This window comes from Rhamphochromis longiceps, linkage group LG14 (assembly GCF_057381845.1).
Source record: "Rhamphochromis longiceps isolate RC_006_pf linkage group LG14, R_longiceps_female_GT1.1, whole genome shotgun sequence".
Classification (NCBI taxonomy): Eukaryota; Metazoa; Chordata; class Actinopteri; order Cichliformes; family Cichlidae; genus Rhamphochromis; species Rhamphochromis longiceps.
The window spans coordinates 17112822-17126135 of record NC_140570.1 but is presented as its reverse complement, the minus strand read 5'-3'; the positions used below and the strand labels follow the sequence as shown (position 1 = coordinate 17126135).

Here is a 13314-nt window from a genome sequence, read left to right as displayed (position 1 = left end):
AGAATATAATGCTCAGGGAAACCTGAGACCACACAATCCATATGGACTTTATTGAGCTAAATGAATGCCAAGGGTAAAAATACACCCTAGTGGTTATAGATGTATTCTCAAAGTGGCCAGAAATCTACCCAGTGAAAAAGGCAGATACAATTTCAGTAGCAAAATGTATGTCTAAGTTGTAGGAAAATAAAGAGATGATTGTAAATGACGAAGAATGTAATGATGTCTATCAAGTGTCTTGCAGATCACAGCCCGGTGACTGGGTTCTGATCAAAGTGCTCCAAAGGAAAAACTGGAGCTTGCAAAATTGCGGAACGACCATCCTGGATCCATCAGAGTCACTGCAGGCGAGTCAGTGAAGCCATCTAAACACAGCTGACGGCAGGCTTGCCCACTTGTTGTGATCTCGCCCGGTGGAGGGGTCAGCTTTCCTGGCCGGGGGGTCTACTCGCGACAGGAGGGTGTGTCCCGTCGTCATGAGGTGGTGGCTCTTAATAACTGCAGTGGCCCTGACCATGGCCGGGCTCCTCATCTTTGCTTCCGTGAGGGACAATAAGTCACGCTACATGGAGAAAAGGCAGACACTGTATGACAAAGGAAAGTACACCAAGTTTCCCCATGGCTATGCCACTAATTTCTGGTGGCAGTTTATGAACACTACAGCTTACTTGAATAATAAAACTGACTGCTATGCAAATACATATACACTTTCTGCCCACCAAGGAACGAGAGGAAGTGTATGGACTGTTCACTCAACGAAACCTGTGCCAGTAACGCGACACTGATGAGCCTCAACTGTCGCTCCAACTACAGCTACCGAATGATACTACAAACAAAGACTCATTACCAGACAGGATGTGCACGGACGGCACCAAGCAGTAAAGGAACCAGAGTTTCGCATCTGAGGAGGAGTGAAATTCTTACAGAGCTTGATCCCCGGCATTGGAGTTGCCGAGGTGCGGGATCACGTGGAAATCAACCGATATGCTCTGCTACGACACATCAACTTGACTAAGACCCTGGGAACCGCCTTAGCAGGAGAACAGCAGGCCATCAGAACGATGGTGCTGCAGAACAGACTGACTCTAGACCTACTAACAGCATCACAAGGAGGAGTTTGTAAGCGGAGACATTTATGAAGCTTTGCAGAATTTGACCATTCTGCAGAAATATGTCACTGACCACACATCTGGAGCAGCTACACCGCCATGTCTAAGAGTAATGATTTCAAAGATGATAACAACTACAATGACTGCTTATGTTGCCATGCCTCAAGAAGAACAGCATCCCGTTGCAATTCTGTTAGAGGAGAACTTGTAATAACTGCTAATGAATGACGTGGTGATTAAAAATGACTTGTCAAGTGATCACGCACTGATTAAAACATTAGTAGGTTATGCAGGTTTTCATCCTTTTATTTTTTGAAGTTTTCATCCTTGTATTTTTTGAAGTTTTCATTTTACATATTAGGTTTTCATCATTTTTAAATACAAAGTTTTCATTTTAGTTTTCATCCTTTTATTTTTTGTAGTTTTCGTTTTAAAATATAAGGTTTTTATCCTTTATTTTTTGTAGTTTTAGTTTTATTATTTTTTCTTGTTTATTCCACTTGTTATTTCATTTACTATAATTTTCATTTACTATGTTTTTCTTTTTATTATTTTCTTTTGTTTTATTCTTTAGACCAAATGACTTCCATTTCTGCTATGCTGACATTTTGAAAATTAAAAAATTGCTTAAGATACTTAATAAATAACCTTCACAGACAATTGTTGTATACATTTAAAATAAGTTAAAACAGGAGGGAATGTTACAGGAAAAATGATTCTATGTTTCTTTACCTTCTTTTAAATGTACAAAGATGCCTTTTGTCTGCCCTCTGCCTATGGTTAGATTAGTTTAGAATTATCTTTTTAGACTTTCCCAGCAAACACATCTTGTTTCTGGGACATATTGTTTTAGATTGTTTTATCTTCCCTAGCTCTCTGCTGACGAGACTAGCACCATATATGGAGTTGTTTTATTTTATCTGTTTATTATTTGTTATCCTGTTCTCACTGTCTCTGTGCTCTGTGCCTATAAAAATTACCAAGCCACTGTGCATGGGGTGAGTTGTTCTTCGCAGCTCACCCGTGTACACGTTTGATAAAGAAAGTAACTTTGTCTCATTGTGTCTTTATTTCTCCTGGGTCTTTTACAGAGTTTTCCCCCAACAGAAGAATTTGAAACAATAATCCAACCAAGAAGCATGTATATTATTCTTTTATTATTATTACCTTGTCATTGTCGGAACAGATATTAGATATCACTGCACTGGCTATACATGAATCTTTTTAAATGTTTGTTGAGCAACAAACTTAATAAACTAAGTCAAAGTAACGCAAAGGCATTGAGTTTGTGTGTCACCCCTTCCAAGTGGTGAAAAAACAGATATTAGATATTAAATTATAAAACCTGATATGAATTTGCAGTGTGTGTGTGTGTGTGTGTGTGTGTGTGTGTGTGTGTGTGTGTGAGATGACCTTTTGTTCACTCCTGCTGCTGTTTGTAGAATAGAAAATAACACAAGGCTATAACTCATCGCCCCTTAGGCCCTGCTTCACTTTCTTGTGGTTGAAGGAGTGCCCACATCACTCAGGAACCTCACGTGAACTTATCGTTTGTACCGGTGTGACATGGAGAGGTGAAGGCCTTTCAGACAATAAAACAAGCAGGAAAAACTCATATCCCTGTCTTACATTCATTTACACCAGATCTATTTCATCCCCTTTCTGATGGAAAGGCATCATAGCAGAAAGTTATTGGCAGGATTTATTGACAGTCACATATTTAGAGTGAAGAAAAGCAATCTGACTTCTGCTTGGAGAGGAGAGCACAATGTAAAATATAATGATGTGGTTTTCTTTAAATGATCTATTCCTCCTTAAGTAGGAATACATACATCTGGCACTGCAGTAACATGCAAGTAGGGCACGTGAACTTGATGTATCGTGCCAAAGCGTGCTCAGCTTAATTCTAACTTAAATGCATTTAAACCAGGATGGTGTAGGTGCCTTAAAAACAAGTGAACTCTGATAATGAGTTTATGAGCAGCCTAATGAATTTATATCATTAGGAGTGCTTGTACACACTATTAACATTACATGTTTCGTCATTTATGACCCCACAGGCTTCATTGCTACAGGACACTGCTTTAATTAGGTGCTATTTCAACAACAGCCTAGGTCATTAACGGGGCTGGAACTCATTCGTTGCCACCGGAGTCTCAGTCATGGTGGCCTGTTGCCTGCTGAACTTTAACACTGTTCTCAGCGACATGAACACTCCAAAGCATGTCCACAAAAAATCAAAACCTGGATACGTCATGTCTGAAATGACTGATGCATTATCACTAAAATAATCAATTCAAGCGAAACCTTAACGTGTCGACACATTTATCTGCTTTCTTCATCGGTGGACAACTGTTCAAACTAAGAAAAGTCAAGGTTAGCATTATGTAGCAAGTAACCGAGAAAACTCACTGTATTAGATTTAAGACAAGCATGGATTAAGTCAAATACACTGTTTAATTTGAAGTAAGGAGGCAGTTTTCAGTTACAGAGAATCTCTGGCTACTGTTTATTTAATTTTACCACATTTTTGCCCAGAAATAATAAAAAATTTTGCATCATAAAAGCTTGCAACTCAGAGCTGGTATAAATTACGAAATAACTGGTACGCGTAATAATCTTGCCCTTCATTCTGCGTTTTAGCCTGCTCGTCTTTGGCCCGTCTTATACAGGATCATTCGGTCTCTACAGCGTCTTCATTCTCTTGATCGGCATTTTGCCAAATTGGCTCCTATAATGTCGATTAAGGTGCGCAAAGAGAGAAAGCAGAGAAGAAGAAAAACGAGAGAGAAAGATGAGGCCAGCCCAGGGGGTGAGGCGCGTGTGAGAGTGTTGAATTTCATGAGTCACGGAAGTGTTATAATTGCACCCCAGAGTTCACTGATCAGTCACATAGATTGACAGCACATCCATGTCATCCCGGGTTCAAGCCCGCCTTGGCACAGTGTGTTTGGTATCATGGCACATCCTTTCATTCTCAAATTATTATAGATTTTTCTTTGGGGGGGTTGATAGGTGCTTATGGGGAAAAAACATCACACGAGTCATATTTTAGTGCGTTGCTTTGATTTTATGGATAAAAGGCGTTTAACTCTTCACTGGAATAAATGAATTATCTTTTTACTAAAATAGAACCACTTGACTCAAAGTACGGACACATGCGCACAACACGTCCCAGGATGATTCTCTTTTATGCGCAGTTACAAAGTAAACACCAACGCGAGTCGTTTTGGAGGTAACGAGTCCTGAGCTGCTGTGATCATGCGCATTTGTTGTCACGCTGTCTGGCCCGTGCGTCTTTGGCTCTTTACCACTTTGAGTCGACGCATCTTTGCTCTGTGTGTTCAGCGGTGCGCTCTCCTGTGATCTCCGGACAGCTTTGAGAATTTCGAGAGTGTTTTTTAACCTTTGGGATGGAGATTGAGGATGTGAAAACTTCAAGCCGATTATTCCACAAGTCTTCATTCAGCATCAGCAGCCTGTTGTGGAGACGAGAAGGAGTGATGGGTGACCAGGAGTCTCCTTCTCAGTCCCAGAAAGTGCGCTCTAGCCAGCTTGCAAAAGCCAGCCATGATCAAAACTTTGAAAAGTCAAAAGAATGCGCCAAAGTGGAAACCAAAGCGGGGACTGTAACTGGGAGACGAGAAGGAAATAAGGAAGAATCGAGGAAAACCGGTAGGGCAGAAGAAAGCGTCAAACCCGAAAAACCGCCTTTTAGTTACAACGCGCTCATCATGATGGCGATCCGCCAAAGTCCCGAACGACGGCTTACGCTCAACGGCATCTATGAGTTCATCATGGAAAACTTTCCGTACTACCGGCAAAACAGACAAGGGTGGCAAAATTCAATCAGGCACAACCTGAGCCTAAACAAGTGTTTCGTGAAAGTGCCGCGCCACTACGACGATCCCGGCAAAGGCAACTACTGGATGCTGGACCCCTGCAGCGAGGACGTCTTCATAGGTGGCACATCGGGAAAACTGCGCCGCAGAGCCGCAGCTGGCTCCAGGACCAAGCTCGGGCTGAAGAGAGGAGGCGGTCGTGTGATGCCCTCGGGCACTGCAACCAGCGTCACTCTGGCCGCAGCCAGTTCGTTTTACTGGCCGGTTCCGCCGTTTCTACCTCTCCAAGCGCCGGTGCGCACCCACCTTGGCGCGGGGACATATCTGAGCGCGCACCCTCGCTTCTCCAACCACGCCACGTCAGTGGTCTCACAGCGGGCCCGACTGAGCGCAAACGCTGCGGACGCTGACCGGTTCTTGCAGACGCACCAGGAGATGTCTTACATCGGACTCAGTTGCGCGCAGTCCCGTCGCCACCAGATCGGCGCCGCGTGCACCGCCTTCTCCGCCTCCATCCCCGCGTGCACGCTGCCGCTGACAGACCCGTGCTCTTTTAACATGATCTCCGGACAAGCCAGCTACTTTTACTCTCACCACATACCGTGCGCCGCCACGTTTAGTCAAGAGGAGTGCGCCACCTCCAAGACACCAGCGGCGACGTTTTTACCCAAGAGCGGTCATGCAGACCTCGGAGGATGCTGCGGTGACTTTTCAAATTATTGCCCTCAAGTCAGCCCGAGCCCGTCGTCTTGGAATATAGAGAAATAGATACAGTCCCGACAGCCAGTGTGTGAGATTTGAAACATTGCTGTAGATAGTTTGCTAATTGTTGGAAACAAAAGGCAAAGCCAAAGAATCCCGATGAATGATAAAAATCCTGCAATATTTACCCAAATGTCTGCGTCACAGTGGATGTATCTAAGTAAAAAAAAAAACGTTAATAGACTTGGATTATTTCTCAGAGTTGCAAAGTTTAAATGACCAAAAAATAAATGACGCGTGAACTATAAGTCTTAAAATACTTCCTCTGACAAACACATTTCCGAAAATGAGCAAAAAACAAAAGTGTATTTGCGTATATTGTGAATCCTAGGTTATGCGCGGATATGCGCAGATCATTTTTTAATGCAATTAACGTTCACCGAGTTTGCATCTGCTTCTGAAATTGTACTAGAAAAAATATTATCCTTTGTTAACTTTCCTCATCAATGATTTCCCACATGTGTGTTTATTGGTATCAAAAAGTGAAGGGTTTTTCGGCGCATGTCACCAGTTTTGGGTTGAAGGGAGATGAGAAGAAAACACGATTTTAAACATGAAATAAAATCGAAAAGTATAAAACTCTTGATGAAGGGAATCGCTTTCCCCAGCATGGTATCCAACACATTAAAATATTACTTTGGAAAGGTTCCAGCTTAATTTTAAACGAACGGGTGGAACCGGGGGTTTTTTTTGTTTTGTTTTGTTTTGTTGTTTTTTTAGTCCGGGGACTTTTTAAATTATGAGTTTTCAGTTTGGGTGAAAATGTGATGTGAAAATGATACTTAAACTGCTCATTTGCTGCACTTACTGTCTTCGATTTCGTTAATGTTGCAACCATATATATATTACATTCCCATTTTAATGACCTTACATGTAATTAAACGATAAATAATGCATTTTTAATTGTGTTTTCTTTTAACCTCATTAAAAGCTACAGTTGTTGATTGTTCTTATTTGGCTGTGTTATTAAATGTTTCACCCTGGAGATTTGAGCCCGCACAATAAGAACTATATTTAGACTGGATTGAGTGTTTTAAGGAAAGGTTGTGAGGCACAGAGGCCTCTGTGCTCTGAGCCATTCTTTTTGTTTGTTTGTTTTTTTTGTTTGTTTTTTTTGTTTTTTTGTTTATGAACAGTTCCACTAAAAAGGTTTCTCGAGGAGATATCGTGTGGAAAGGGTTGTGATGTAACCTCAACAGGTAGACGTGGCATTTCCAGTCGCGCAGATCTTATTGATCTGTCTTCTGTTTCAACCTGCGCTGACATCACTGCCTGTTAAACTTTCCCTCACCTCTCCTCGCCGCTGCCCCCTGGAGATATAAATTAATAGATGTATGTGGATGCAGATTAGAGCAGATGTCTCTTTTAAACAAAGGGTTCTTTATCAAAAACATAAATAGAAAGAAAGAAAAAACCTCAGCCCGCCACCTTTCCAAAGCCAGTCACATCCTCAGTCACGTGTGGTTAAAGCAGACCGGGCTGGATCAGGTAACTTCACTGTTGCCAAACTCACCGTCTAGATAGATACAAAAGATAATATTTACACTTTGGCATGAAGGACTGTGGTGTGCAGAGCAGCAAGGGGGGGGGGAGCTTAGCTGTGAAGCAACAAGCTTTTGGTGCAAAGTAGACTTTTGTATCCTGAGGCAAGAGTAAGAAGATACTGTTTGCTGTTAGTGTAATAAATAACATGTTTAGTTTGACAGCTCTACTAATAACCATAGAGCTATAATTCACCCTGCTACAATAAGGTTTCGCTGGTTTTTGGTGTGCAGGAGGCTGCAGAAATCAGGATGGCCTTTTCAAAAATCAACCAGAAGTTTAAAAAAACCTCTTTAGTTATCATCTCTTTCAGTTTTTTAGATACATTTTTTAAAATGTACAACAAAATGTAAAGTGGGAATAACACGTTTGTTTGTTCAGTTTTATTTGGGTGAGAAGGAATAGGCCTTTGAACACCCTCACATATCTGCATTTGTTCTTCCGTTAAAATTAGGTTGGAATTCAGTTGCTGAGCATGAAGCAGTCCATGCCAGACCTTCGACGTCTCCCTCCACATCATTTCTGTTTGGAGAAACAGATCAGCTCTTTAAAGCCACTGAACATTCTGCATCAGTATGTCTCAAAGTGCACCTGTTTGACCAGCTTGTTTCTCCCACGCTGCAAAAGTTTCAGGCTCTGTTTATGCTCCAACATTTTCTGTCAAAAAGAAACCTTGTTACCACAAGCTACCACAAATTCTTATTATTATTATTATTATTATAAATCAAACAGATTAAACAGATTTTTGTTGTGCACTGAAAAAGAGCTTAAAAAACACTTATGGGAAAGGGTGGCTATCACTCTGTTCCTGGCATGTCCTTGTTCAGTGTAAGGTGTTGTATAGGTTCAGTTTCACTCACATTAGACACTCTAAATCCTTTCCAAATGTAGAGTCAATCTGTCATACCCACACCTCTTTGTAACACGCTTTCTGGAGGTGTCCCAACGTGTTCACGTGTTTGAACTCAATCTTCAAAGTGCTGTCAGATATTTCTTTCAGACTAGTAATTCAGTCTGACTATTTCACCATATTTGGGATTTTGGGTAAGAATAATAACCTTCCTGTAAATGAAGTCAAAATAACAAAAGTTGCCACCTTGTGCTGCTTGAGGGAGATGATGCAAACTTGAGATATTAAGATTTACAGTATGTCCACAATATGTTTTGATAAATCTGCGGGAATTGTAAATCCTTTAAAATCCCGTTCACTTTCTTGTAGGTCTATCTATCCATTTTCTTAGAAAAACAATCCAATTAAATGAATCTTACAGTTACTTTGTGCATCTGCATGTCTGTTAAAGTGTATGTTTTACTAATTTTTTGTTCTCAGTGTTCTGTTTGTTTTGAAAGCCAATAAAATTTAGGTTAACAAAAAGGAAACTTTACTTTTTCTATTTAGCTGTTTCATATATTTTCTTCTTGTCTTTTTGGTTAGTTACTGAGTATTTGCCTGCTCTCTTAACTGACCAAAGTCCTTTCAGGCTCCCACAGTTCCGTTTCATGTATATGAGCTCATTTTACACCACAGTTTAGGATGCAAGACTTTTGGCTGAGCTAGGTGTGCTCCATAAAGATGTACCCCAGCAGCGCTCGTAATCGATCCCAGTCAATCACACTCCCCTCCTCAGCAGCACACAGGCTGCCATTATCTGCAGCAAGTGCTTTCGACAGGTAGATCTGCAACCACTGAAACAAGGTGGGTGGGATGGACACCTATAGGCGTCTGTCTGTCTCTTGTCAGAAAGCCAATCTCCCTCTCTCAGACATAGACGTGCTCTTTTTACTCGTTCTTGTTGTACCGAAGAGCAAAACAATGACTTAACTGTTAGAGTCTGCATATCAGTTTGACTGCTCTCTGATTTATTTCCTTTATCCTATAACATCTTCTTAAGAACTCTGAGTTATATTGAGTCCCATGGTGTTAATATTATTTTTATTTTATTTTATTTTATTTTTAATTATTATTAGAGCATGTTGTTTCAGTATTCTTTGCAGAAAAAAAACATAAAATTACCACAGTGTAAAATTGCTCTATTCCCTATAATAAGTAAAATAATAAGTAAAATTATGCTTTCAAACTGAAAGACAATTTGAGCATGCTTACATAAGAATTTATCCTGTATTTAATATGTTAACAGCAATGTCAATTTTATATGTATATACCATATTTTACTACGCGTAATCTCATGGGTTTACCATAAAAGTTAAAACCATTGAAAGCTTTATCAACTAATAGAAAGATTTATAGTTTATCCTGTACTCAACTGGGAGCCAATGAAGTGACTTCGGCACTGGAGTAATATGTTTAAATCTTCATGTATGTGTGAGGACTCTTATCAAAGTATGTGATTACAAAAACTGATTATCCAAAAAAAATATTCTGTCTCTGATTTTCTGGACTAAAAACAAATATTTCTGTCTTACCTCTTAAAATTCAGCAATTAATGTGTCATTACTTTGTGAACAGGATAGATCACCGGAGTAGAATAATAAAATCATATCTAGTCAGCTTTTAGAAGCAGTCTATTGAATAAAATGTAAAATATAATGCAATTAATGATGGAAACGTGTGTTTCAGACGGACTTCTTTGTAGCGTTTAGTGAGCCCGTAGTAACCCGGTAGTTGTAGCGGCGTTTTTGAAGCGCCTTCAAACGACCCGGAAGTAGTTTGATCCACGCGAGCCCAACGGAATCGTTGCAGAGCGAGCTGAAAACGACCGAATTGTTACAGAGTGAGCTGAAAACGACCTAAAGAAACCATGTAAGTGTTTGTGATGATCAGCTGCTGTTATGAGAGACTGGTTATTCTTTCAGACACTGAAATCCGCTAATAGCGAGCATTTAAAAGGCTAACATTGTTAGCCTTTCTGCTACCCGGGCCGGTTAGCTTGATGCTTTTTAGACGATTTCGGAGCTCTGCCTTTTCATAACTAGCTGTGTTACAGATTTGTTGTAGTTATATCAAAGTAGTTCGTACATCTGGTCTTCTTTGTTGTAAAGTTTCAAAATACTGATTCCGAAATCAGACTATAGCGTAAATGCTAGTTTTCTAAATGCTAACAAGAGACAATGTGTGAGCGTGCGTTTTCATGCTGGTAAATAATTGCGACCTGTGGCAGTCTAGTGACGTAAAAATTATTATTTTAAAATAGTTTAGCATAAAGGTCCCCAAACATGTCCCAAAATATGACTCACTGAAGCTTTTAAATGGCGAGGTTTAAGCTTCAGCGTGTTGTCTGATAAATGCATCTCTGTGCCCAATACCTATTTTTTTACAGGTGTAGTGAGGTACTTTACTTTGTGTACTGTGTACAGCTTAAGTTTTCCACTTAACTTTTCTCAGTAAGTAGTCACACAACAAATAATGAATGAATTTTTGCGAAATGTCATAATAATTAAAAAAAACATCAAAATGTATAATCGGGCTATCTGTACCTGAGCTGTGTCAACGCACAAAATTCCCTGTTGTAGGATCAATAAAGTCTTGTTTTATCTTAGTAACAGAAAACCTCCAATAGTGCTACTTTACTACTTCAAATATGCCATTGTCATTGTCACACTCATTTATTAGGATACTGTTATGATGTTGTTTCATTGTTTCATTTGCAGGAGCCTCTTAACAAAGCCCAAGTCAGAGATGACCCCTGAAGAGCTTCAGAAGCGAGAGGAGGAGGAGTTCAACACCGGCCCCCTCTCAGTCCTCACCCAGTCAGTGAAGAACAACACGCAGGTCCTCATAAACTGTCGCAACAATAAGAAGCTGCTCGGAAGAGTTAAGGCTTTTGACAGGTATTGAATCAGACACTTATTTAGTATTTAACACTCTTGAGGGTATAATGTGAGACTTACTTGTATATATTAGTGTGTGTTTTTTTTATCATGTTTCTTTTGTCTGTTTTCTTACATTTAAGCCTTTATTTCATTATTATTGCTAGCCAATGGTGATAACATGCTATCGCGTCACTTTGGTCCCTTTTTAGTATTCACTCGTTTCCTATTTTTCTCCATTGGAGTCACATTTAGCACCTTTACTTTGTTATTAAATATTGCCCTCTCTCAAAGGTAAAAATAACCAAACACATTTAGTTTGTTATTCTTGTATAATGTAGCTGGAACATCATAATCCTCAGGCACATTTGATCATTTTAATTAGCTGGTTTACACACCTAATGAGTGAAAGATCTGCCGGCTGAATCCCAGAGGAAATGCCAACTCCTATTGGTGTTGCGTCAGAAAAATCTGTTATAGAAATTGAAAACATGCAGAACTACCCACTGTGAATGAGGTAGCAGCTAAAAAGTACTTTTTGTTTTGTTTTTTCCATTATAGGTGTGATATTTATTTATTATTTCTTCTGATACTGCAAAAGATTAAAAAAAAAATCACAGAACATGTAAATGCATATGTATGAGTACCTGAGTAAGATCACAGGGCTTTTATTTATGTATGCATTTATTTTCTATAAATTACTAACATTACATCACCATCGGCATTTCAGGCATTGCAACATGGTCTTGGAGAACGTGAAGGAGATGTGGACAGAAGTTCCGAAGAGCGGGAAGGGAAAGAAGAAGTCGAAGCCCGTAAATAAGGACCGCTACATTTCTAAAATGTTCCTCAGGGGGGATTCTGTCATCGTGGTGCTGAGAAATCCTCTGATCACAGGAAAATGAACTCTCTGAACCGCTCACCTATTCTTTTTTTTTTTTTTTTTCTTACACTTTCTCAAGGCAATTGATTGTAGTTGCCGTAACCTTATTTGTTTTGATTTTGATGTTGGATCACTGAATTCACTATTAAGACAGAAAACATGTCATCAAAAATATGTTTCTCCCATTTGACGGTCATTTAAAATGTTAGGCACGAAAGTGACCAATTTTTTTCTTTGTCTGTGGAGCTTTTCTGTCTTTTTCATTTTCATAATAAAAGTGATGAAGAGATGAAAACATTGTGCAGATATTTTTATAGCTTTTAGAGTGTATGTAGTTTACATTACACAAATGTAGACTAGTCTTTATATTATTAATTTTTCTGACAAAACAATGGTTTTATGTTTTCAGATTGTCTGTTTATCCCATTCTCAAGAATTCAATATTTCAGCTTCATCACATTTGGTACATCTATTTATGTTCACTTGGGCTAAAAATCAACATCCCTGACTTCAAAAACCATTTTGGCTCCAACTAAAGAATTAATTTAATAATCACTGCACGCTTTCACACAAACATCTGACTGGGTCTTTAACTTTACCAGTAATTAAAATGATGATGTGATAAACTTGAATAACCATAACATTTACAGTGACATAACGTCTCACCAACAAAGAAAAAGAACTTTGCTTATTATTCAGGGCCAGAACTCAGAAACAGACAGGACTTGTTCTGACACAAAAAGGTGACTTTAATCTTTGCCGCCCACTTGGAAGTCCCTAAAAGTCCATTTTACGTATCAGTTTGGACGGATGTTACTATAAAGTTCAACTTCACTAATCGACGAGCGCATACGCTCATGAGGTTGTACTTGGTGGTATTTTGTAGCGCTCGCTCAGTGCAGTCATTGAAAAGTTGTTTCTCCTTGCCAGCCTCCCCCTCCCCTTCTCCTCCTCATTCTCCTCCTTCCACTGTCACCCTTTCACTCTCCCCTGACAGCATCTAAGGTGTCGGGCTTGATTTCAGTCAGCAGCGCTCAATAAGCGACAAACTGCCGTTTAAAGGCCCACTGCATTATTGATGAGACCAGATGTGCTGACTGTCACTTCACACCCTCATCTCTCTCCATTTCGAGCCGTTCCCTCTCTGCCGCTCGGCCCCTCCTGACCACTTTGTTAATTGTCTTAATAGCTCGACAGCTAGTGTCGCCTTACTTCTCCCTACCAGTTGGCATCTAACCTCTGCTCTGTGGTGCTCTCATATTCAGTGGTTACGTAGATGAAATGCTTGTTTGTGTATTTTATAGTTTTCTGTGAAGGGTGGGCGGGCGGGTCGTTGAGAATTGCATGCCTCTGATTTCTGAATCGTTCCTCTTGTTTTATCTGATGGAACCTCATGAAAAAATTGCTA

General features: G+C 39.9%; 2 protein-coding genes across 2 annotated transcripts; both read left to right on the top strand.

Annotated features, from left to right (window-relative positions):
• The first annotated feature begins 4117 nt into the window (after positions 1 to 4117).
• Positions 4118 to 6688, top strand: foxg1c (forkhead box G1c). The gene has a single exon (XM_085380206.1). It carries the CDS (start codon positions 4523 to 4525, stop codon positions 5717 to 5719), a length of 1197 nt encoding a protein of 398 aa, XP_085236332.1. The 5' UTR covers positions 4118 to 4522; the 3' UTR covers positions 5720 to 6688.
• Positions 6689 to 9877: 3189 nt separating this feature from the next.
• snrpd2 (small nuclear ribonucleoprotein D2 polypeptide) lies at positions 9878 to 12069 on the top strand. Its single transcript, XM_085380711.1, has 3 exons — positions 9878 to 10016; positions 10865 to 11044; positions 11754 to 12069. Coding segments are annotated over exons 1-3 (357 nt in total). The 5' UTR covers positions 9878 to 10014; the 3' UTR covers positions 11929 to 12069.
• Positions 12070 to 13314: the final 1245 nt, after the last annotated feature.

Bases quoted from the DNA above. Each gene is read 5' to 3' on its own strand.
- foxg1c (XM_085380206.1), top strand. From the start codon at position 4,523: ATGGAGATTGAGGATGTGAAAACTTCAAGCCGATTATTCCACAAGTCT.
- snrpd2 (XM_085380711.1), top strand. The intron at 11,045-11,753 runs GTATTGAATCAG...TCGGCATTTCAG, and splicing joins AGAGTTAAGGCTTTTGACAG to GCATTGCAACATGGTCTTGG.